At 49.4% G+C, this 21,200-nt stretch overlaps 1 protein-coding gene across 1 annotated transcript in view; it reads right to left on the bottom strand.

Moving 5' to 3' along the window:
* The window catches only part of CLCN1 (chloride voltage-gated channel 1), a 35,843-nt gene that overhangs the window by 1,352 nt on the left and 13,291 nt on the right, over nucleotides 1-21,200 (bottom strand). The window contains exons 8-21 of the mRNA XM_049893817.1: nucleotides 20,323-20,448; nucleotides 19,819-19,903; nucleotides 19,522-19,623; nucleotides 19,126-19,210; nucleotides 18,726-18,875; nucleotides 10,949-11,018; nucleotides 10,645-10,755; nucleotides 7,832-8,045; nucleotides 7,486-7,619; nucleotides 5,009-5,223; nucleotides 3,897-3,999; nucleotides 3,540-3,619; nucleotides 3,277-3,315; nucleotides 214-318 (exon numbers count right to left, since the gene is read on the bottom strand). Of these exons, the coding sequence (XP_049749774.1) occupies nucleotides 214-318; nucleotides 3,277-3,315; nucleotides 3,540-3,619; nucleotides 3,897-3,999; nucleotides 5,009-5,223; nucleotides 7,486-7,619; nucleotides 7,832-8,045; nucleotides 10,645-10,755; nucleotides 10,949-11,018; nucleotides 18,726-18,875; nucleotides 19,126-19,210; nucleotides 19,522-19,623; nucleotides 19,819-19,903; nucleotides 20,323-20,448 (1,619 nt within the window). The remainder of the gene's footprint in view (nucleotides 1-213; nucleotides 319-3,276; nucleotides 3,316-3,539; nucleotides 3,620-3,896; nucleotides 4,000-5,008; nucleotides 5,224-7,485; nucleotides 7,620-7,831; nucleotides 8,046-10,644; nucleotides 10,756-10,948; nucleotides 11,019-18,725; nucleotides 18,876-19,125; nucleotides 19,211-19,521; nucleotides 19,624-19,818; nucleotides 19,904-20,322; nucleotides 20,449-21,200) is intronic.

Raw genomic sequence — 21,200 nt, forward strand, 5'->3', positions numbered from 1 at the left:
AGACCCCCCAGTGTCCTCCTGCACCAGTGGTCATCACACAGTCCCCCCCAGTGTCCCCCTGTACCAGTGGTCAGCACTCAGCCCTCCCCCCCCATAGTATCCCCATGCACCAGTGGTCAGTGCACACAGCTCCTCCTGGGAACCTCTGTGCCGCTGGTCAGCAGTCAGTGCACAGCCCCCGGGGGCCCCCCAAGCGGCAGTCAGCAGGCTTGCCTTGTGCAAGGTAGTCTGCTCCACCAGCTGGAACGGGGACTGGTCGATGCAGCAGCAGTCGAAGCACACAGGCTGGCCCAGCTGCTCCTGCTCCCAGGCTGCCACCTGTGGGCACATGGTGGTCACCGCAGCCCCTGCAGCCTCCTCTTGGCGGTACGTCAGTGTGCACTCAGGTTGCCAGCCGCTCCCCCAAACCCACCCTTACCCTCAGGCATGCCCAACATCTTCCCTCCCTGGGGCCCCACACCCCTGCAACTTCCCACCCATCTGTCTGCCTAAAAACCATTCAAACCAGGCCTCCTTGAGTCAGCTGATGGTGACCCACATGTGTCAGAGTAGAACTTGGCTCCACAGGGTTTTCAGTGGCTGCTTTTTTAGCAGATCATCAGGCTTTCTTCGGAGGTGCCCCTGGGTGGACTCGAACCACCATTTCGTTAGCCGAGCACGTTCATTCTTTGCATCACCCACTCCTCTCCTATAAAGCCCTCGGCTCAGGCAAGTCGGCAGCTCTCTGTTTCTCCAGCACTGGCCTGTGCTTCCACCCCTGCCCCCTGAGATCTCCATCCCGGCCCCACCAGCCATCACACTGATTCCCTGACCCCCAGCCAGAGGTGCTTCTTCTCTCTCGGTTCCCCTACACGTCGCTGGCCCCTCTGCTGGCACTGGTCGGCGACCAGCATCCGTCTCACTCTGGCTGCCAGGCACAAAGTCCCCGGGAGTGAGTGTGGCGTGCCATCGATCACTGCGGGTGGTGGCCAAGTCGCACGTCTGTCTGCTACACAGCGGAGCAGGTAGATATTTGCTGGGTTGGAGAACGAACCTGGGTCACATGGAGCTTGATGTGACCTGAGCAAAGCCGTTTCTCTCTGGGACAGAGGCATTTAGGCTCTGAGACAGTGGCCCCAGTCCCCAGGACGCCAGTGTTAGTCCACTGGAGGTCTGGCTTTCACAGATTAAGCTGGCATTTTCTGAAATCCCTTCCAACCGGTCCCTCTGAATGGCGTCATACTTCATCAATGCTATTCGTCCAGACCCCGATCTGGTCCTCGTGTGGAGCGTGGGTCCACAGCGATGTCCGCCCTCTTCTCCTCCTTGGGTGACATTGGATTACAAGCACACATTCCCCTGGACTCTCCCCTCCCTGACGTGGCAGGTGCAGCCATTCACAGGTAAGGCTCTGTGTGTGTGTAGCCCCTCGCCAGCCCTGGCCAGGTGGGTCCTGCCCTCTGTCCTCTCCAGGATCACTCCTGGCCTCCCCCAGATCCATTCCGTCTTCCCTCAACAACGGTGTAACAACAGTGACAGCAACAATTTCAGCGAACATCCCCACAGCGCCTGCTCGGCGCCCAGTGATATTCTAACCGCTCAGCCTTCCCTGGCCCACTTACTCCTCACAGCCACCCCAACGTCACCTCCAGCTCACAGAAGAAGATTGCTGGTGATCACACGGGGAGTGAGGTGGAGCTGGGCTTTTAGCCTTGCCTGCTGGCTATGGCCCAGGACCCCCAGCTTTGGTTTGAAAAGGCTCAGCAGCGTGACAGACTGAACGCTCATGGCAGCAGATCAAACAGGATCACAGTGAGTCTGGCCAGCCACATGGGATTCTGCCAATGTCCCCATGGTGCCATCTTGCTATTGGCAGGGGGGATCGCTTCATCTGGTCTGAAGACCACGCTGTACATACTCTGAACTCTGAGTCCTACTGGACTTATCCTCCAAAGCGCCTCAGTAGATCGCGGGGGGCTGACTTCCTTGGGAAAGACTAAGCTAGGGGGATGTGGTCCTTCTCTTTCATCGCTGACTGCACGGTATTTTCACCCTCATTAAACAGCCTTGTTCGTCATCCGGCTGACTTTCTCCCTTTGGTGTATTTTAAGTCATTATTATTGGTTTTACTGACCTACAGGTTACAGTGGTTAAGACTCAGCTGCTAACCATGAGGTCGGCAGTTCGAATCCACCAGCCGCTCCTTGGAAAACCTATGGGGCAATTCTTGCTCTGTCTTATAGGGTCGGAATGGACAGCAACGGGTTTTGGTTTGGTTTTTTACTGACCTAGCAAGTTGCTCTTTCTGTTGTGGACCATTGGATTCCTATTTGTGGGCAGAAGGAGTAGTTCTCTTTTTCCTCTGGTCATCAGCTCCACTTTTTTATTAATCACTTATCAGAAATGTGTCTTGAGGTGGCCCTGGGAAGAAGGGGAAGGTTTCCCTTCTGTCACCCACCACGCTTTCCTTCAATCTGGCAGCATTTTAAATCTTCAGTATATATTTATTCTAAACTTGGACTTCTATTCTAACTTTGGGCATCTGTATTGGACATCCAATAAGGTGTTCATTTTAAGATAATACCCACCATGTTTTTCTAAATCGACTACACACTTTGAAAGCTCTACCCTTTCAGCTGCACGGTGAGCCCGCATTTCCTTTCACTAAATGAAATAATTATGAATGGATTTCTCTTGTTCTCTGCACCCCAAGGTGGGGGGGTCTGACCAGCACTGCCCCTTGCTCCCTTGCCTGTCCCGTGAGCTTGGTGACCCTCTTTTAGGGTGCGGGCCTTTGTCTGAGGAGGCCTGGCTGTCACCACAGGGTTATAACAGGAAGCTCTCTTGCCTTGGATCCGTCCACAGCTCAGGGCCTCGTGTCCTGGAACGTCCATTGTCCAGTGCTCAGGGCCTGCTTGACCCTGTGTTGGTCTCTGTGCTTCACGCCCATATTGCCGTGTTTTTGCTCTGGCACCTGGCGCTGTCTAGCTTGGGTGAGGCTCTTCCTTCCTGAACAGCCTCTCCCTGGTCCTGGTCACATTCCACACGAGCTGAGGCCCCACATCTCAGCCACATGCCTTCGGCTGTTTGAGGCTCACACTCTCCCTCCTGGAGTCACGCTGTCCCTGAGATCAGCACCATGCCTCCAGCTCCCAGCGGTGTTCAGCGCTCTCTCACTGCTCTCTACCCTCACACCAACCCCCTGGGCTCACACCCATCCCTAAGCTGGACCGTAGAAGCAGTGCCTTCACTGACAGAAGGCCCCCTCCCCCACAGGCTGCTGCTCCCCTGACATACCTCTTCAGGGGACATGTTATCCACCAAGTCTGCTGAGTCCTGGAGAAGAGAGACAGGTCCAGCTCCTTCCCTACCCTCCCACAGTTCTAGCGACACACCAGTCGCCTCCCAGGGCAGCGCCACAGTGCCTCTCACCCATGGCAGGCCTCCCACAGATCTAACCACCCCCTTGGGGAGTCTCTTCCCCCCTGACTCAAGAACCATGGGCAACTCACTCCTCAAAGACAGGCTCCCTCTCCCCCTGCCACACTCCCTGTGCTCACCTGGATGGCCTTCTTCTTGGCAGGGTGGGTGCGGCCCAGCAGGCAGCGCAGCAAGGATCGGAAGATGGACGGCCTTCTCTCTGGAAGGAAGAAAAGGGAGACAAGCAATACTCCCCATCCTGGGGCACCCTCCATCTTGAGGCATGGCCAGGCTCTGGGTGGCCCTGACTCTGCCCCACAAGACTGCCCTCCATGGCTCCCCCTCTGCAGACACTCTCCCAAGGCCACCCCGCCCCTCCCTGAGAGAGTGACACAAGGAGCAATGCATCAGGACCCCACCCCATGCCTGGCCTCACACCTTATCCCAGCAGTATGCCCTGGTGGAGGTGAGGGGTGCCTGGGGAGGGGGACCTTCACCTGCAGGCTCTGAGTCCTCTGGCTGCTGTTTGTGGCCAGGCAGGGGCCCGTTGGGCTCCTCAGCGTACAGCGGGGCCACAGGGAAGGTGGGAGGAGGCGGTGACTGTAAGGAAGAGCAGGAGGCCTGGGTCCCCAGAAGAGGTGGGCAGCCTGGATGTCCTGGGAGACCTACCAGCTCTGTCCTTTCTCCCCATCCAGAATTCCTCTCTCCCCTGGAATTTCCATTGATACCATGGTCCTTGGCCTTACTGCCTCCAGCCCTTGGTCTGGGGCCCTGGGCTCTTTGGACGCAGACCCACAACTTCTGGCTTTCTCAACCATCAGCCTCTCCACCCTCCTCTCGCATTTCACATTTCGGCAGCAGCCCAGCCCCATGATCAGGATGAGGCATGGAAGAGTTGCTGTGGCCTGTGACCACATCACCTCACCCAATCTCCCAGCCCCCCAGCCACCGTCCCTACACCCAACTTGCCAGCCCCCCAGCCACAGTCCCCACACCACAACCTCTCAGCCCCCAACCACAGTCCCTACACCCCAACCTCCTAGGCCCCCAACCATAGTCCCTACACCCCAACCTCCCAGTCCCCCAGACACAGTCCCCACACCCCAACCTCCCAGCCCCCCAACCACAGTCCCTACACCCCAAGCTCCCAGGCCCCCAGCCACAGTCCCTACACCCAACCTGCCAGCCCCCCAGCCACAGTCCCCACACTCCAACCTCTCAGCCCCCAACCACAGTCCCTACACCCCAACCTCCCAGGCCCCCAACCACAGTCCCTACACCCCAACCTCCCAGCCCCCCAGCCACAGTACCTACACCCCAGTCTCCCAGCCCACCAGACACAGTTCCCACACCCCAACCCCCCAGCTCCCCAACCCCCCAGCCATAATTCCCATACCCTGATCTCCTGGATCCCCTGCCAACCAGGTCCCCTCACCCAACCTCCTAGCCCCCCAACCACAGTCCCTGCACCCACCTCCCAGCCCCTCAGCCACAGTCCCCACAACCCAACCTCTCAGCTTCCCTGCTAACCCCTTGCCCCACCTCCTGCCCCTCCCACCTCCGGCCTCGACCCCGCCTTTCTGATTCCCCGCCCTCCACACCCACTTACCTCGGTCCTGACAGGCAGGTCCTCGTCTTCATCCTCATCCACGAAGGCAAAAGACGCGGGGCGCCCCCCCAGGGCGGCCTTCCCGTCATAGGGCAGCTCCGACAGCTTCCGGGCCATGTCCTGGGCAGCCCGAAGACGCCGCTCATTGCTCAGGTGCCGCTGCAGCAGGGCCTGCAGCTCTGACCGCTCCACAGAGCCCAGCAGGATCATGGACTCTGGGGAAACAGGCTCTCCCTGAGGTCTGACCACCCAAAGCTCTGCAACGCGTAGTGGCATCAGCGTGGGCAAGTCAGACCCGGCAGCCCCTGGTCTCAAACCAAACCAAACTGAACCGCTCCCTGGGTGTTGATTCTGACTCACAGCGATCCCATGTGTCACAGAGCAGAACTGCTCCCTAGGGTTTTCTTGGCTGTAGTCTTTACAGAAGCAAATTGCCAGGTCTTTGTCTGCCACCGTGGGTGGTTTGAAATAGCCAACCCTTCCATTAGTTGTTTTCAGTTGCCATCAAGTCGATTCTGACTCATGGTGACCCCATGGGTGCAGAGTAGAACTGCTCCTTAGGGTTTTCAAGGCCATGACCTCTTGGTGGGTTCAAACTCCCAACCTTTCAGCTAGTACCAAAATAAAAAAAAAAAAAAAGTCCGTTGCCATCAAGTCGATTCTGACTAACAGTGACCCTATAGGACAGAGTAGAACTGCTCCATAGGGTTTCCAAGGAGCAGCTGGTGGATTCAAACTGCCAACCTTTTGGTTAGCAACCAAACTCTTAACCACAGCACAACCAAGGCTTGTTTGCACCACCTGGGGACCCAACTAAGCTTTGACCCTCCCTCCCTGAAAACCCCTTTCAAAAACCTTCCAGGTTTTTTCATTTCACCCATTTAGTATTAAGGCCCAATTGGTAGTGCACTAATTAGCACTTATTTTGATCCAGCCCTTATATAGCCTATTTGTAAATAGGTGAGCCCAGTATTAAAACAGGCAAATCAACCCTGTCCAAATAAAAAGAAACATCAAACACCATTTGTGTGAACTGAAACGTGAGCAGGCTGGAAAGGGTCTACCAGCGGTACACTCTGCCTCTTCCATCCTGGAAGGAGCTGAAAGAGGGACTCCTCCAAGCAGTTGTTCTCAAACTTTTGTGTCTGATGTTCTGTCAAACAAAGAACCTGGGTCCTTTCAGTGTATAAGTGAAATGCCTACGTTTCCTGGGAAGGTCTTCTCTATAAGTTTGTAGAAATTCTGGTACTACGATGAATATTTCATCAAGCTTCAAGGACATAAACCTGCAGCAGTGTTGTTGAGATATACCACACTGCTCAGTTTAGTCGATATTATGAAAACCCTGTGCCTTCTTGGCCGGCACTACTTTAGAAGGGTCTGGGCTCCAGGAAGACATTTAGAACAAATCTATCATGACCAGTTTGGATACCCTGAGTTCCTGAAATCAGAATTAACTATTTTACTGGCACCAAATGGCCTTACCCGATTTTTCTCCATTATACAAGCTCAAGCATCAGGCACATATTTATCCACTCACTATCTACTGAATCCTATAAAGAGGCACTTTGGGAAATACAGAAGTCACAGCCTCTACCCCAAGGAGCTCCCAGTCTAGAGAGGGGGACAAGATGTGAATATATAAACCATACAAGAAATAGTACCAAGCAGGGTGAGGGGTTGAAGATGAGCAGAAAGGACAGTGGAGGAAGAGAGGTGTGAAATCTCTGTCTACTAGAAGAGCCCGCCTTCCTGTGGGGAACAGTTTCATCTCCTCAATGGTTTAAGCTGGACGTTAAAGAGTGAGTATTGCTTCAGCTGGAGCCCTGGTGATGCAGCAGTTCAGAGGCTCTAACAGTCAGGACACTGTTAGTCAGGAGATGAAAGGTCAGCAGTTCGAATCTACCAATCACTCCTTGGAAACCCTATGGGGCAGTTCTGCTCTGTCCTTTAGTTCACTGTGAGTCGGAATCAACTCCACAGCAACAGGTTTTTGGTTAGCTTCAGCTTAGGAGTCTCCAGGTAGCTCAAATGGTTAATAGGCACAATTGTTAACCAAAAGGTTGGTAGTTCAAGTCCACCCAGAAGCACCTTGGAAGAAAGGCCTCACGATCTACTTCGAAAAAACCAGCGATTGAAAGCCCCGTGGAGCACAGTTCTACTCTGACACACGTGGGGTGCCATGAGTTGGGGTCAACCAGACGGCAGTTGATCACGTACTGCTGTACTTCAGCTAAGCAGCAGAGGGAACCACAGAAGGGGCCACAGATTTATTTCGTTGTCTTCTTGTGTGTGTGATACGGCACTATATTTCTTTCTCGAAGGTGGGCAAGTCCCCTGAGGAGCACAGGCTGGGCCTCCATTAGTTGATCAGTGGCCCCTAAGGACAGCTGTATGTACCACAGTGCCCCCTTGACCTCTGTGTAACCCTCGTTCGGGTCCCTCACTTGGGAGGCTCCATCCTACCTCCCACTGACCTTTTGAGTCAACCAGTGGTAAAGTCTTAACTGTGGTTGTCTGGAGCAGATTTTGTAACTCGCCGTAAGTACAAGAAGCTGAAACAAACTTCACGTCACGCACCATGATGTCCTCAACAAAGATTGTAAATTTGCTACGGAGGGAGAAAGCACGGCAATGAGCCCCACCATGGTCCTCACTGCCCTTTCCCCTTCTGCTTTAAGGTCGGCCATGCATATGACCATTCATGGGAATAGGGAACCAAATAGAGCATGGTGTTTCCAGATGTGACGCCAACCCCCGGCCCAACCCAGAGCCTCCCTCGCCCACCACTAGCCCTGAGCTCCTCCAGCTGCCACTCCTGACCTGAGCTGGTTCCAACCCAGGTCTGGCAGGTAGGGCAGCTTCTTGACCTGGATGATGCTGTCGTAGAGGGACGGCTGCAGGCTCTGTGCCACCATGTTGGCCAAGATAACAGCCACCATCATGGGCAGGATGTGAGCAATCTGACCCGTCAGTTCAAAGCAGATCACAGCCGTGGAGACGGTGTGGGACACAGCACCTGTCAGCGCGGCTGCCCCTGGAACAAGACACAGGCCACGCTGGTGGGCCAGGGCGGCTGTGCTTGGGTGAGGACACACAGGGAGTGATGCGGAGGACGGATGTGGGAAAGCATGTCCCTGTCTGTGCCAACACTGCTGAGATGGCAATGGGTCAAGAGCAGGGACTAGATGCTGAACAGCTAGAAAATAGCAGCTTTGATCTATTCTATGACCTTCAGCAAGTCACAGAATCCCATGTGTGCCAAAACCTTCATTTGTAAAATGAAAACAGGGATGTCCACTCCGTTCCTCACTTTTCAGAGTTTGGATTGCTCTTAACTGAATACTTTAAAACTCAGTCTGGGTGTTTTACCTTGGGCCTCAGATCTCAACACCAGCAATAATGACTAAATAGTGTGAAAACCCAAGAACTGTGCTGTGGGCATGGAGCACTGAGGCCTGGTCAGGCTCTGAGTCTGCTATTCTCAACCATACAAGAAGAGATGCATGCCTCTAAAGCCCCAGGCTCTCCTCTGCAAGGCCAATGGGGTCAACCCAGTGATCTCCAAGGCACTTGTAGATCTAAAATTTTACCATTCTATAAGCTCTTCAAAGATAGGCTCTGCCTTACTTTTTTGTGTTTCTCTTTCCCCGTTAGCCAAAATAGCCCCTGTGACTGGCGTAAACCAAAAGCTAAGAAGTTTCCTGAACACAACCAAACACTTCAAAGGACAGAGTAGCAGGGGCTAGGGTCTGGGAACCACAGTTTTGGGGGACACCTAGGTCAGTTGGCATAACAAAGTTTATTATGAAAATGTTCTTCATCCCACTTTGGTTGAGTGGCATCTGAGGTCTTAAAAGCTTGTGAGCAGCCATCTAAGATGTATCAATTGGTCCCAACCAACTTGGACCAAAGGAGAATGAAGAACACCAAAGACACCAGGAAAATATTAGCCCAAGAGACAAAACCAAAAAACCAAACCAAACCCAGTGCCATCGAGTCGATTCCAACTCATAGCAGCCCTATAGGACAGAGTAGAACTGCCCCTTAGAGTTTCCAAGGAGCGCCTGGCGGATTCAACTGCTGACCCTTTGGTTAGCAGCCGTAGCACTTAACCACTACACCACCAGGGTTTCCCAAGAGACAAAAGGGCAACATAAATCTGAGACTCAGCCTGAGACCAGAAGAACTAGATGGTGCACGGCTACCAAAAAAGACCTCCCTGACAGGGAGCATAATAGTTTCTGATGGAACGCAAGAAAGGTGTGGAACAGAACTGAAATTCACATAAAAAGATCAGACTTAATGGTCTGACTGAGCCTGGAGGAATCCCCAAAGCCATGGCCCCCGGATGCTATGTTAACCCAGAACTAAAATCATTCCCGAAGACCACTCTTCAGACAAAGATTAGGCCAAACTATAAAATATAAAATAATACCCATGAAGGGTGTGCTTCTTAGTTCAAGCAGAACCAAAGAGGTGGTTCCTGTTCAGAGGCAGGATGGAAAGGCAGGAAAGAATAGGAGCTGGTTGGAGGGACACGGGAAACCCAAGGCGGAAAGAGGGAGTGTGCTATCACATTGTAGGGATTGCAACTAGTGTCACATGACAATATGTGTATAAAATTTTGTATGAGAGATTAACTTGAGTTGTAAACTTTCACCTAAAGTACAATTAAAAGAAGAAAAAAAATAGCTCCTGTGTATTAGCTACATTTCTTACTTAAATATGGGTGAGATCGCCTATGGGGAAAGATGCTGGGAAGGTGTGCGTGAAACAGATCAAAGAAGGGTCACAAAAGGGAGGTACTGGGAGAGATGGCATCCCTGGAAGATAAGCACAATCTACTTCAGGACTTGAACTATCATAGGACACGTGTACATAGTGAGGGTGGGGAGAGAGACTGGAGAGGCATGAAGATGAAGAAGACTGACATGAAAGAGGCTTTGAAGAAAGAGCTGTGATGGGGATAGGGTCTCCATTGAGCTATGAAGCTGGGTAGTGCTTCCATCTCCTAGGGAGGCACGGCCTTAGGAGTTACTGAAGGTTGAGAGGGAGGGAAGGAGGAAGGAGGGATGATAATTGGGGGGTTATATTGGTCTCTGTGCTAGACAGGGCTCCTGGTTGGATGGGACAATAGATTTAAGGAAGCAGGGTTATCGTAGACTCTCAGAACATCAGGCTGTAAGGTGTCTCAGGAGTCATTTCAGAATAAAGAAATGAAGGCCCAGGAAGGCAGAGAAATAGCTCCATGGCCATCTTGGTGACCAGTGGCCACCCAGGTGATAAGTCCAAAGCCCTGAGTCCCCATCAATGCTAGCTTATCTGCAGGTCGGGGTGTCTGAGCCAGTCTCCAGCCTTGTTGTTTCCATGAGTCTTAGGAAGAACAGAAAAAACCCTCACCAGACACCCAGACATAATCCTAGGTGTTTTCATCCTTATTATCACATCTGATCCCCATGAGGCTCAAAGAAGTTCAGTAACAGTTAACGAGAGTCAGAGCCAAGGGTTCCTTATGTGGGTAAGAGTTGAATTAAAACTATTTTGTGTAGCCTGGAATGATGATTTCAAGAGCAAGCATAAGTGTGGGGAGTGTGATCCTCAATGTTTCATTACTGGGGGTGAGAGCATCTCACCAATCACTGCATAGCCCCCAGGAAGGATCTTGTAGACGACGTCATCAAATAAGATGCCCTCAGGAAACAGCATGGCCATCAACTCCCCTACCAGCCTTCCAAAGGCAGCTCCTGGAGGGAAACAACAGGACAGAAGGTGTCAAGTGAGCTAAGTTCCCCACCCTGTAGGTTTTCAGAGCTAAGCCAACCCCCCTGTGGGTGCTAAAACCAAATACAAACCCACAGCATCCCAAGCCTTCCCTTATCCTCCCAGGGCCCCAGTTTGCATCAATTATTCAGATTCCGGGCTCCCATCAGAACTTACCCAGCACAAACACAGGCATGAAGCCTCCACAGGGTATGGGCATCGTGGTTGCCACGATGGACATCCAGAACTGGGGCACAAAGAAACATCAGACACCCTCTCTACACCCCAACACACACACATGTACACACACATACACACACACACACACACTCAACTCTCCCCCACTGCCTTCCCCCCATCTTGCTTCTAGAGTCACTGAAACCTTGGAACAGCTCATCCTTCTTGAAATCACCCTTCCTTCAGAACCAAAAACATGGTGCCCTCGGGCCAAGAGGTCACCTTGCAGATGGCTGGTTCAAGTCCCTCCTGCTTTGAGTAACTATATTGGCCTCCAGGCTATCTGGGACAAGAGGTGGGGCCCCAGAAGACTCCTGTTCACTGCTCCAGAAAGACCCTAGCCCACTGGGCCCACTTAGCCCAGAAAGCTCCCCTAGGCAGATCATCCTGACACACTCCAAGTAGGGGGATACCTTTTCCTGGCCAGTGTTGTTTCAGAAAAGGAGCGCCAGTGAGCAGACATCTTCAAGGCTTCGTGACTTAGTCTGTGACTACTAGTCATTTACAAGGCTTCCTATATGTGAGCCTCACAGGGGAACCTAGAGTGAACACTGGCCTGCCTGAGCCATGCCCTTTTCATCCATCACCTTAAACACAGAATCCAAAGTCTGTCCTAGCCACGTGGAAGGGCAAACTGAGAGAGCAGGCAAGTCAGAGAGTGTGCTAGAAAAGACCTCCAAGTCCAGCTCTGTGAGGGAGTATTCCAGTAGAAATGGGGCTATTTTAGTGAAAGCAGTATTACGTTCTGTCACAATGAACAAAAAAGAATTGAGAAATAGCATGGAAAAGGAATAGTGGTTGAACTTTTGAAATGTCTGTAAAAGGAATAAAAGTGTTTTATATACGTGTGTATGTGTGTTTGAGTATATATATAAGCAGTAATTTCATATATCACTTCTAAAATAAGTAAGCAAATCTTAGCTGTCTCAAACTAATAAGGAGCAAGATGGTAGCTGCTAAAGGTCAGAACAAAAAGCCGAGATCAAAGAATTCACATCTTAGAAATGACACCAATTGCACTGTAAGCTAATGAAAAATAAATGGTTTGATTTTCTGAATCTCCGGAAGACTGCCCTCCCTAGCAAGGCTGGACTCAGGGGCAGCGACTGAGACCCTGAGAGTTCCACCCCAGAGGCTCTGAGATCAGCAGACCCCATGCTTATTCACGGCAGGGTAGGACTATGAAGGACATCAGCCAGCAGGTTCATGTCCAAAAGGAAGAGAATGCAGACTGAGAATTCCCTGAGGGAAGACAGGGATCTTGGTATCCCTGTCTCTCTCTGCACCAGCACAGTGTTCAATTAAGGTAGGTGGAGGGAGGGAGGTGGGTAGGTAGGTATATAGATAAGAAGGAAAGAAGGTAGGTAGGTAGGTAGGCTCACCAACTACTACACACGCAAAGCAGAAAAAGCTTCTCAGAGCTAACGTTGGCTATACATCCACTGGTGATGTTCATCTTGGGGTGGAAGGCTTATTTAAATGCAGATGGCTGACAACATTGGGGGCTGCTGCATCAGTCTGTCTGGAGCTGGGGCTCAGACAGTTGTCACCTAACCACTTCTTAAGTAATTCTGACATGCAGCATAGTTGGAGACCCCTTGAATTGTTCACACCACCTCTTTGGAATGAAGACATGACTGCCGTAAGGGATTTTGCAGGCTCAAGCTAATCTGAAAGCCCCAGTAAGACAAATCATAGGTGATGGATAGACCAAATCTCTGAGGGAGAAGTTTAGATTATCCTCCAAGACACAGGTCAAGCAGCGTCAGGATGAGTGGGCATGGAAGTGGCTGACTCCTGTAGCACCAAGGATGAAACATGAGATTAGCAAACTCTTACAGTTATTGGCACACAACAGAGTAGATCCAGAAGCAACGTAATGGTGTGGAACATCAGTGTTTGCCAGGGTCTTAAACACTTGACTCTGGAGAAGCCAGGAAATGAGGGGGCCATGATCAGATCACGTGCCGCTCTCCTGAGACCCTTCACAAGAAGGACGCCAAAACGCAACGAGGATCAGGAAAAAAGATGTCCACAGAGCCTCAGGCTGGACTGAGAATGTAATGGTATCAGGTGATAATGCTAGGCTTGGTAAGAGGGAGAGTGAGGAGTTGGAATTGTATTCATTGTACAAGGCTCTTAATGATACTTTCCATGGATTTAGACTGAGGAAGACAGACGTTCCCTTCATCAATATGTAAGAGTCAAACTGAGAACTTCATCTGCCAGAATCTGCCCGAATCAGACCATGGAAACAACATGCCCAGTCACCTCTATATTTTTGCTTGGTTATCTATCCCAGTGCCTTCACTTTGGAACAAATGAGACATGGTTATGTGTCCAGTAATAGAACAGTGAATGTGCTGGGAGGTAGTGATAATGAGGCCACCAGCAGGGATTTGTACAACAGTTTTCTATTTACAAATATTACAGAATATTATTGGCCTGCTGTAAACTGCTGGGTTTGGAAATAAAGCCCCGGAAGTATGAGTTTCTTTTCCCAATACACTTATGATTTAAACATCATCAAGGATGTAATTCATGAGAAATTAGAGATGGTGACATACAGTGGAATCCTTCTACATCACACATGACAGTTTTTCAGAATAAACTTGCATCCATGCAGTAGGATCCAGGTACATACTGCAGGGGCAGAGGGAGTGAGGTGTGGGAGAATTGTTGAAAAATATACAGTATTTGTTTCTCTGAGCCTTTTCAAAAGCTTGACATTTTCAAAGTATATTGATAGCAAGTTGCCATACAGCTCGGTCCAGAGAACTATTAGAAAAACCTTGTTATCATCACTGGATGATAAATTCTGAAATGCCATCAAGATTTGGATCTGGGTTAGTACATTCAGTAAGTGATTCTGTTGTTGTTCTTTTTGTTAGGCACCATAGAGTTGGTTCCGACTTATAGCGACCCTATGTACCACAGAACGAAACACTGATCAGTCCTGCGCCATGCTCACAATTGTTGTAATGCTTGAGCCCACTGTTGCAGCCACTGTGTCAATTCACCTCGTTGAAGGTCTTCCTTTTTTCCCCTGACCCTGTATTTTGCCAAGCATGATGTCCTTCTCCAAGGACTGATCCTTCCTGACAACATGTCCAAAATACGTGAGATGAAGTCTTGCCATCCTTGCCTCTAAGGAGCATTCTGCTTGCACTTCTTCCAAAACGGATTTGTTCACTCCTTTGGCAGTCCGTGGTATATTCAATATTCTTCACCAACACCACAATTCAAAGGCATCCATTCTTCTTTGGTCTTCCTTATTCATTGTCCAGCTTTCACATGCATGAGATTGAAAATACCATGGCTTGGGTCAGTCTCACCTTAGTCTTCAAGGTGACATCGTTGCTTTTCAACACGTTAAAGAGGTCCTTTGCAGCATATTTGCCCAATGCAATGTGTCTTTTGATTTCTTGACTGCTGCTTCCATGAGTGTTGATTGTGGATCCAAGTAAAATGAAATCCTTGACAACTTCAATCTTTTCTCCATTTATCATGATGTTGCTTATTGGCCCAGTTGTGAGGATTTTTGTTTTCCTTGTGTTGAAGTGTAATCCATACTGAAGGCTGTGGTCTTTGATCTTCTTCAGTAAGTGCTTCAAGTCCTCTTCACTTTCAGCAAGCAAGGTTGTGTCATCTGTATAACGCAGGTTGTTAATGAGTCTTCCTCCAATCCTATTGCCCCATTCTTCTTCATATAGTCCAGCTTCTCATATTATTTGCTCAGCATACAGATTGAATAGGTATGGTGAAAGGATACAACCCTGATGCACACCCTTCCTGACTTTAAACCACCCAGTAACCCCTTGTTCTGTCCGAACAACTTTCTTCATCTATATACAGGCTCCTCATGAGCACAATTAAATGTTCTGGAATTCCCATTCTTTGAAATATTATCCATAGTTTGTTATGATCCACACAGTCAAATGCCTTTGCATAGTCAATAAAACATGGGTAAACATCCTTCTGGTATTCTCTGCTTTCAGCCAGGATCCATTTGATATCAGCAATGATATCCCTGGTTCCACGTCCTCTTCTGAATCCAGCCTGAATTTCTGGCAGTTCCTTGTTGATACACTGCTGCAGCCATTTTGAATGATCTTCAGCTAAATTTTGCTTGCTTGTGATATTAATGCTATTGTTCGATAAGTTCTGCATTCCCTTGGATCACCTATCTTGGGAATAGGCATAAATATGGATCCCTTCCAGTCGGTTGCCCAGGTAGCTGTCTTCCAAATTTCTTGGCACAGACCAGTGAGCACTTTCAGCACTGTATCTGTTTGTTGAAACATCTCAATTGATATTCTATCATTTCCTGGAGGCTTGTTTTTTTTTTTTTTTTTTTTTGCCAGTGCCTTCAGTGCAGCTTGAATTTCTTCCTTCAGTACCACTGGTTCCTGATCATACACTACCTCTTGAAATGGTTGAACACTGACCAATTCTTTTTGGTATAATGACTCTGTGTAATCTTTCCATCTTCTTTTGATGTTTCCTGTGTCATTTAATACTTTCCTCATTGAATCCTTCACTACTGCAACTCGAGGCTTGAATTGCAACTCTTTGCATATATCATTATAATACTTCATCTACTTGAGCTGCCCTTTGAAATCTTCTGTTCAGTTCTTTTACTTCATCATTTCTACCTTTTGCTTTAGCTACTCTATATTCAAGGGCAAGTTTCAGAGTCTCTTCTGACATCCATTTTGGTAGTTTCTTTCTTTCCTGCCTTTTTAATGACCTCTTGCTTTCTTCATGTATGACATCCTTGATGTCATTCTACAACTCATCTGGTCTTTTTTTTTTTTTTGCTTTCTTTATGTATGACGTCCTTGATGTCATTCCACAACTCATCTGGTCTTTGGTCATTAGTGTTCAATGCATCAAATCTATTCTTGAGATGGTCTCTAAATTCAGGTGGAGTATACTCAAGGTTGTACTTTGGCTCTCATGGACTTGTTCTAATTTTCTTCAGTTTCAACTTGAACTTGCACGTGAGCAATTGATGGTCTGTCCCACAGTTGGCCCCTGGCCTTGTTCTGACTGATGATATTGAGCTTCTCCATCGTCTCTTCCCAGAGATGTAGTTGATTTGATTCCTACGCATTCCATCTGGCTAGGTCCATGTGTACAGGCACCATTTATGTTGGTGAAAAAAAGATGTTTGAAGTGAAGAAGTCACTGGTGTTGCAAAATTCTATCATTTGCTCTCCAGCATCATTTCTATCACCAAGGCCATATTTTCCAATTACTGATCCTTCTTTGTTTCCAACTTTCGCATTCTGATCACCAGGAATTATCAATGCATCCTGATTGCATGTTTGATCAATTTCAGACTGCAGAAGCTGGTAAAAATCTTCAATTTCTTCATTTTTGGCCTTAGTGGTTGGTGCATATATTTGAATAATAGTCGTATTAACTGGTCTTCCTTGTAGGTGTATGGCTATTATCCTATCACTGACAGAGCTGTACTTCAGGATAGATCTTGAAAAGTTCTTTTTCACAATGAATGCAACACCATTTCTCTTCAATTTGTCATTCCTGGCATAATAGACCATATGATTGTCTGATTCAAAATGGCCATTACCAGTCTATTTCAGCTCACTAATTCCTAGGATATCAATCTTTATGCATTCCATTTCATTTTGGATGGTTTCCTAATTTCCTGGATTTATACTTCGTACATTCCAGGTTCTGATTATTAATGGATGTTTGCAGCTGTTTCTTCTCATTTTGAGTCATGACATATCAGCAAATGAAGGTTCCAAAAGCTTGACTCTATCCACATCATCAAGGTTGAATCTAATTTGAGGAGGCAGCTCTTCCCCAGCCGTCTTTTGAGTGCCTTCCAATCTGGGGGGCTCATCTTCCAGCACTATATCAGACAATGTTCCTCTGCTATTCATAAGGTTTTCAGTAGGTAATTCTTTTCAGAAGTAGACTGCCATGCTCTTCTTCCTAGTCTGTCTTTGTCCAGAAATTCAGCTGGAACCTGTCCTCCACAGGTGACCCTGCTGGTGTCTGAATACCGGTGGCATAGCTTCCAACATTACAGCAACACAAGGGCCCCCACAGTATGACAAACAGGCAGATACATGCAGGAAGTGATTCTAGGAAGCTGGAATTTATAAACTAGAGAAGATGAGCTTTATAGTGAAAGTCCAAAAATCAAATCTCTAAAAAGAGACTGAGAACTCCTTTACAATAAAAATATCAAATCTTTTAAAGGAAGTAGGTGTGCGAAATACGGAAGCTGTACCAAAAAATCAAACTTGTTGACATTAAGTCGATTCCAGCTCATAGTATAAGACAGAGTGGAACTGCCCCATAGGATTCCCAAGGCTATAATCTTTACAGAAGCAGACACATCTTTCTCCTGAGAAGCAGCTGGTGGGTTTGAACTGCCAACCTTTTGGTTAGCAGCCGAGCGCTTAACCACTGCGCCACCAGGGCCCCCATGGAAGGCCTATCCTTGATGAATGCTCCCAGACACAAATGGGAAAAGGCATGTGGGAACAGAGCTCCCGGGAGCCCACAACACAGCCTGAGGGTGGAAGTTACAGAGTTGGCTCCTAGGTCTCTAATTAAAACGTCATTGTTGACAACTATGTGAAATGAACAGCAAAAAACACAGAAGGAAATTTTAAAATGAGTTTTCAATGATAAGCAGAAGGTCCAAGGATCAACAATCAAGTATTGTGTGCTTACTTGGCCAATAGTTGGTGCTCGAAAACATTTGTTTAGTAAATGAATAAACGAACCTACTGTGAGATTTGCAATATAAATACAAATGAGTGACTCATATCCTGGGAAGGTGTAGAGTCATAAAAAACTATCAAAGGAAACTGGCAGCAAGGTATTCAGAAGCATGAAAGTTCAGTGTGGACAGGCTTTTAAATGAGAGACCTAATATTCAGAGGGAAATGTTGGATAATTTAGACAAGACATACTATTAGTCAAAAGGCAACCAGCAAAAAAAAGAAAGAAAGACATTCAGCAATTGTCATAGATGTCACTACCAGGTGTAGAAATAGAAATATCTTTGTATAAGGCAGTAATTGTGAAGTCTGTAAATATATGATCCTTGATGGTAGATATGAAGAACTGATGTAAAAGAGACTTGCTTTTGTTTCCTAATTGAAGTGAGGAGAAAGTGGTTTGGAATGGCTAAGTCCTCACAGCCTTCATACCTGAAGAGAGAACAATCACATTTATAAAGCTATTTGTAGTCACTAATGACATAGATTTAAATATTTTATCTGTTTTGTAATTCCGAAGAAAGATTACCTACAAGACTGGGTAGTGGATGTGCAAGTCACCTCAAAATGGATAATCAGATATGTGGAGAACGAGCTAATTATCTAATGTGTGTGGGAGGTACTTTATGAGGTTTTCATACAGTTATCTGTATTGCCAAACTCTGTCTTGTCCTTGTTTACTTGACTGCTGTGGCGCCTTGTAATTTAACAAGTGGAACCATTAGCAGAGTTGTAATAATTATGACAAACATCACTCAGCTGACATGAATGCAGTAAGTAACCCAGATATTGGGTCACTTCTATAGGCAACTCATGCTTTAGTTCCCAAACTATCTCTGTTTCAGTTGGATGAAGTCCAGAGGACGTTAAGCCCCTTTCTTCTCCATGGAAACCCTGGGTCCCTGGGTTGGAAGTGGATGGAGGTCCGGGGTCAGTGGCAATGGGCGCACCTTCATGATGAAGAAGAGGAGGATGATGATAACCACGTTGACCCTCGGGTGGATCCACACCGCAGACTGGCCCAGGCTCTCTGGATCCCCAGTGTGCTTGACCCACGTATTGTTGTCAAACAGGGTACTGATGGCTTCCCGAGGCATCAGCTGGAGAAGAAGAGCAGGAGGGGGTTCTCCAGGGACACACCAGACCCCGGTGTGAGAGAACTGACCCCCAGCCTCCTTAATCAATGTCCCTCTGCCCTTTTCTCAGGAGAGATTCTACCCTGGGGCAAAATCACATGCCCTGGAAGGCTGTGGGACATCTGTGCTGTCTCCTCCTTTCCAGTGGCCCAAGTCCTGGCTTAATGACACTTGCTCACTGACCCGACCCCCCACCGACTCCCTCCAAGCTGACCTCTCCAGCCATGAACTGGCCAATGCCTGGGGGAAAAGTGAACGAGGCGATGACAAGGGTGACGATCCCAGGGTACAGCAGGCGGCTAGAAAAGAGATGGAGTTAACCCTCCCCATTTTGTGAACCACACAGATACCACACTGAACCTCTCCCCGGGCATCAGGGGGAGAGCACAGGGTGCTTCCTCGAGTCTCCTGTGGTCTGGGATCTTTACACAAAGAACATTCTTTTCACAAAAAACTCACCTCGAAAGGAGCATCATGCCACACCCCTTACAGGCAGTGCAGGGTCTCCTGTTGGCATGTCCACCCTAGAGTTGTGGCGTGCCCTCCACACGGGTAAAGGGGCACCCCTAGAGAAAGCCATAGTCGGGGGCAGGGAGAGAGCAGGACTCACTGCTTGGCCAGAAACTGGCTCAGGATCTTGTTCTTGCGGACCCCAAGCATGACCTGGCGGTGCAGGTACACGAACACGGCTCCCAGGAACCCGCAGCAGATCCTAGGGGCAAGGCACAGGGTGGAGCCTGGTCCCAGAGCAGGGCCCCTCCCACCTAGCCACTGCAGGCAAACAAATGCTGGCAGATATCTGCCCTGTCCCCCACCTGCCCTTTCCCCCACCTGCCCTATCCCCACTTGGCCTGTCCCCACCCGCCTGCCATTCACGCTTGTCCCCTCCCCAGTAGCAACCACACACCCGATGACCGCAAAGGCCGGGAGCTCCTGCAGGTCGAAGGGGAAGTCCATGCGGAAATTGGTTCTGAAAAGCGCGGTGATGGTGACTAGGGGAAGGTAAGGGCAAGGAAGGAGAGTCAGAGCCAAGAAGGAGCCGGAGGTCAGGCTGAAGGGTACCCCTCCTCCAGCCCAGGCTCTCCTCTCCTGTCCAGAGGTCAGGCTGAAGGGCACCCCTCCTCCAGCCCAGGATCTCCTCTCCTGTCCAGAGGTCAAGCTGAAGGGCACCCCTCCTCCAGCCCAGGCTCTCCTCTCCTTTCTCATCCCCTTTTCCTAGGCACACATTCCTCCTCTTCATCACTTGCATCCCTGGTTTAGGCACCTCCCTCCATTTCTTGGGCCTCAGTCCTACCACCCAAACAATGCCACCCATCCCTTTTCTGAAGTAGCCCCCAGGATGCACTCCACACCCCACTACCAGCGTCCTTGGCCCACACAACACCCCTGCAGACCTCTGTCCCTCCCTTACTGGCGTCCTTGTTCCACACGGCCAACACGCGGAAGACAAAGGCGCTAAAGGTGGCTGCAAAGAACCCTCGCCAGTAGTTCCGCACGGCAAAGTAGGTGGAGGTGACCTCGATGCTGAACAGCACCCCTGGGGACAGGGAAGAGGTCAGCTTGGGCCAGGGAGGGCTCCTGCCACACCCTACCCCGCCCAGGGCAGCTGCTGAAACTTGAACTGGGGAAACCAGTGCTCTCTGGAATCCCACTCTGAGCTGCACGCTGGGTCATGCTGGCGTGGTTTGCAGGCCAGGAATGTGGTCCAACAAGACACAGAGAAGACGGAAACGGGGAGCCCTTCCCCCAAAAACATGAGGCTCAGCTGGCGGTGTCTGTGCATCCCCTAGGACGTAGGGTTGGGTGGGATTCGAAGGCTGTTGGAACCATTCTGCAGAAAAGTTACAAGCGAGAAGGTTCTGAGCAGGTGCTCTGAGCCGCCAGCAGGGCTGAGAGGCACCGGACGACCCTCAACACCCTCCCCCGGGCCTCCTGCCACCCCCAGACACCACGTGCCCTGGGCAGCCCTATCAGCAGAGACAGGAACAATAGGCAGGAGGGGCTTCGTGCAAGCCGACAACACTCAGTGTTCCAAGGAAAGAAAGAAAGCAGAGGATGAAGCCAAATGAAAGATAAAAACGATTATAAAAATCTGACGTGAAAGCAGCCCACGGAGTCCTGAGAGAAAGAAGTGAAGAAGTGAACTGAAGACAGCCACACAGAGGGAAGGCGGGTGAGGACGAAGGGAAGCCAGGGAGTTCTCCCCAGCTGTCCTGCTTCTGGGAGCAGACAAAGGGGCAGGAGGCTGACGGATGGAGAGAAAAACAGCGAGGGCCGGCACAAAGCAGT

The sequence above is a fragment of the Elephas maximus genome, chromosome 8 (genome assembly GCF_024166365.1).
Source record: "Elephas maximus indicus isolate mEleMax1 chromosome 8, mEleMax1 primary haplotype, whole genome shotgun sequence".
Taxonomy (NCBI): domain Eukaryota; kingdom Metazoa; phylum Chordata; class Mammalia; order Proboscidea; family Elephantidae; genus Elephas; species Elephas maximus.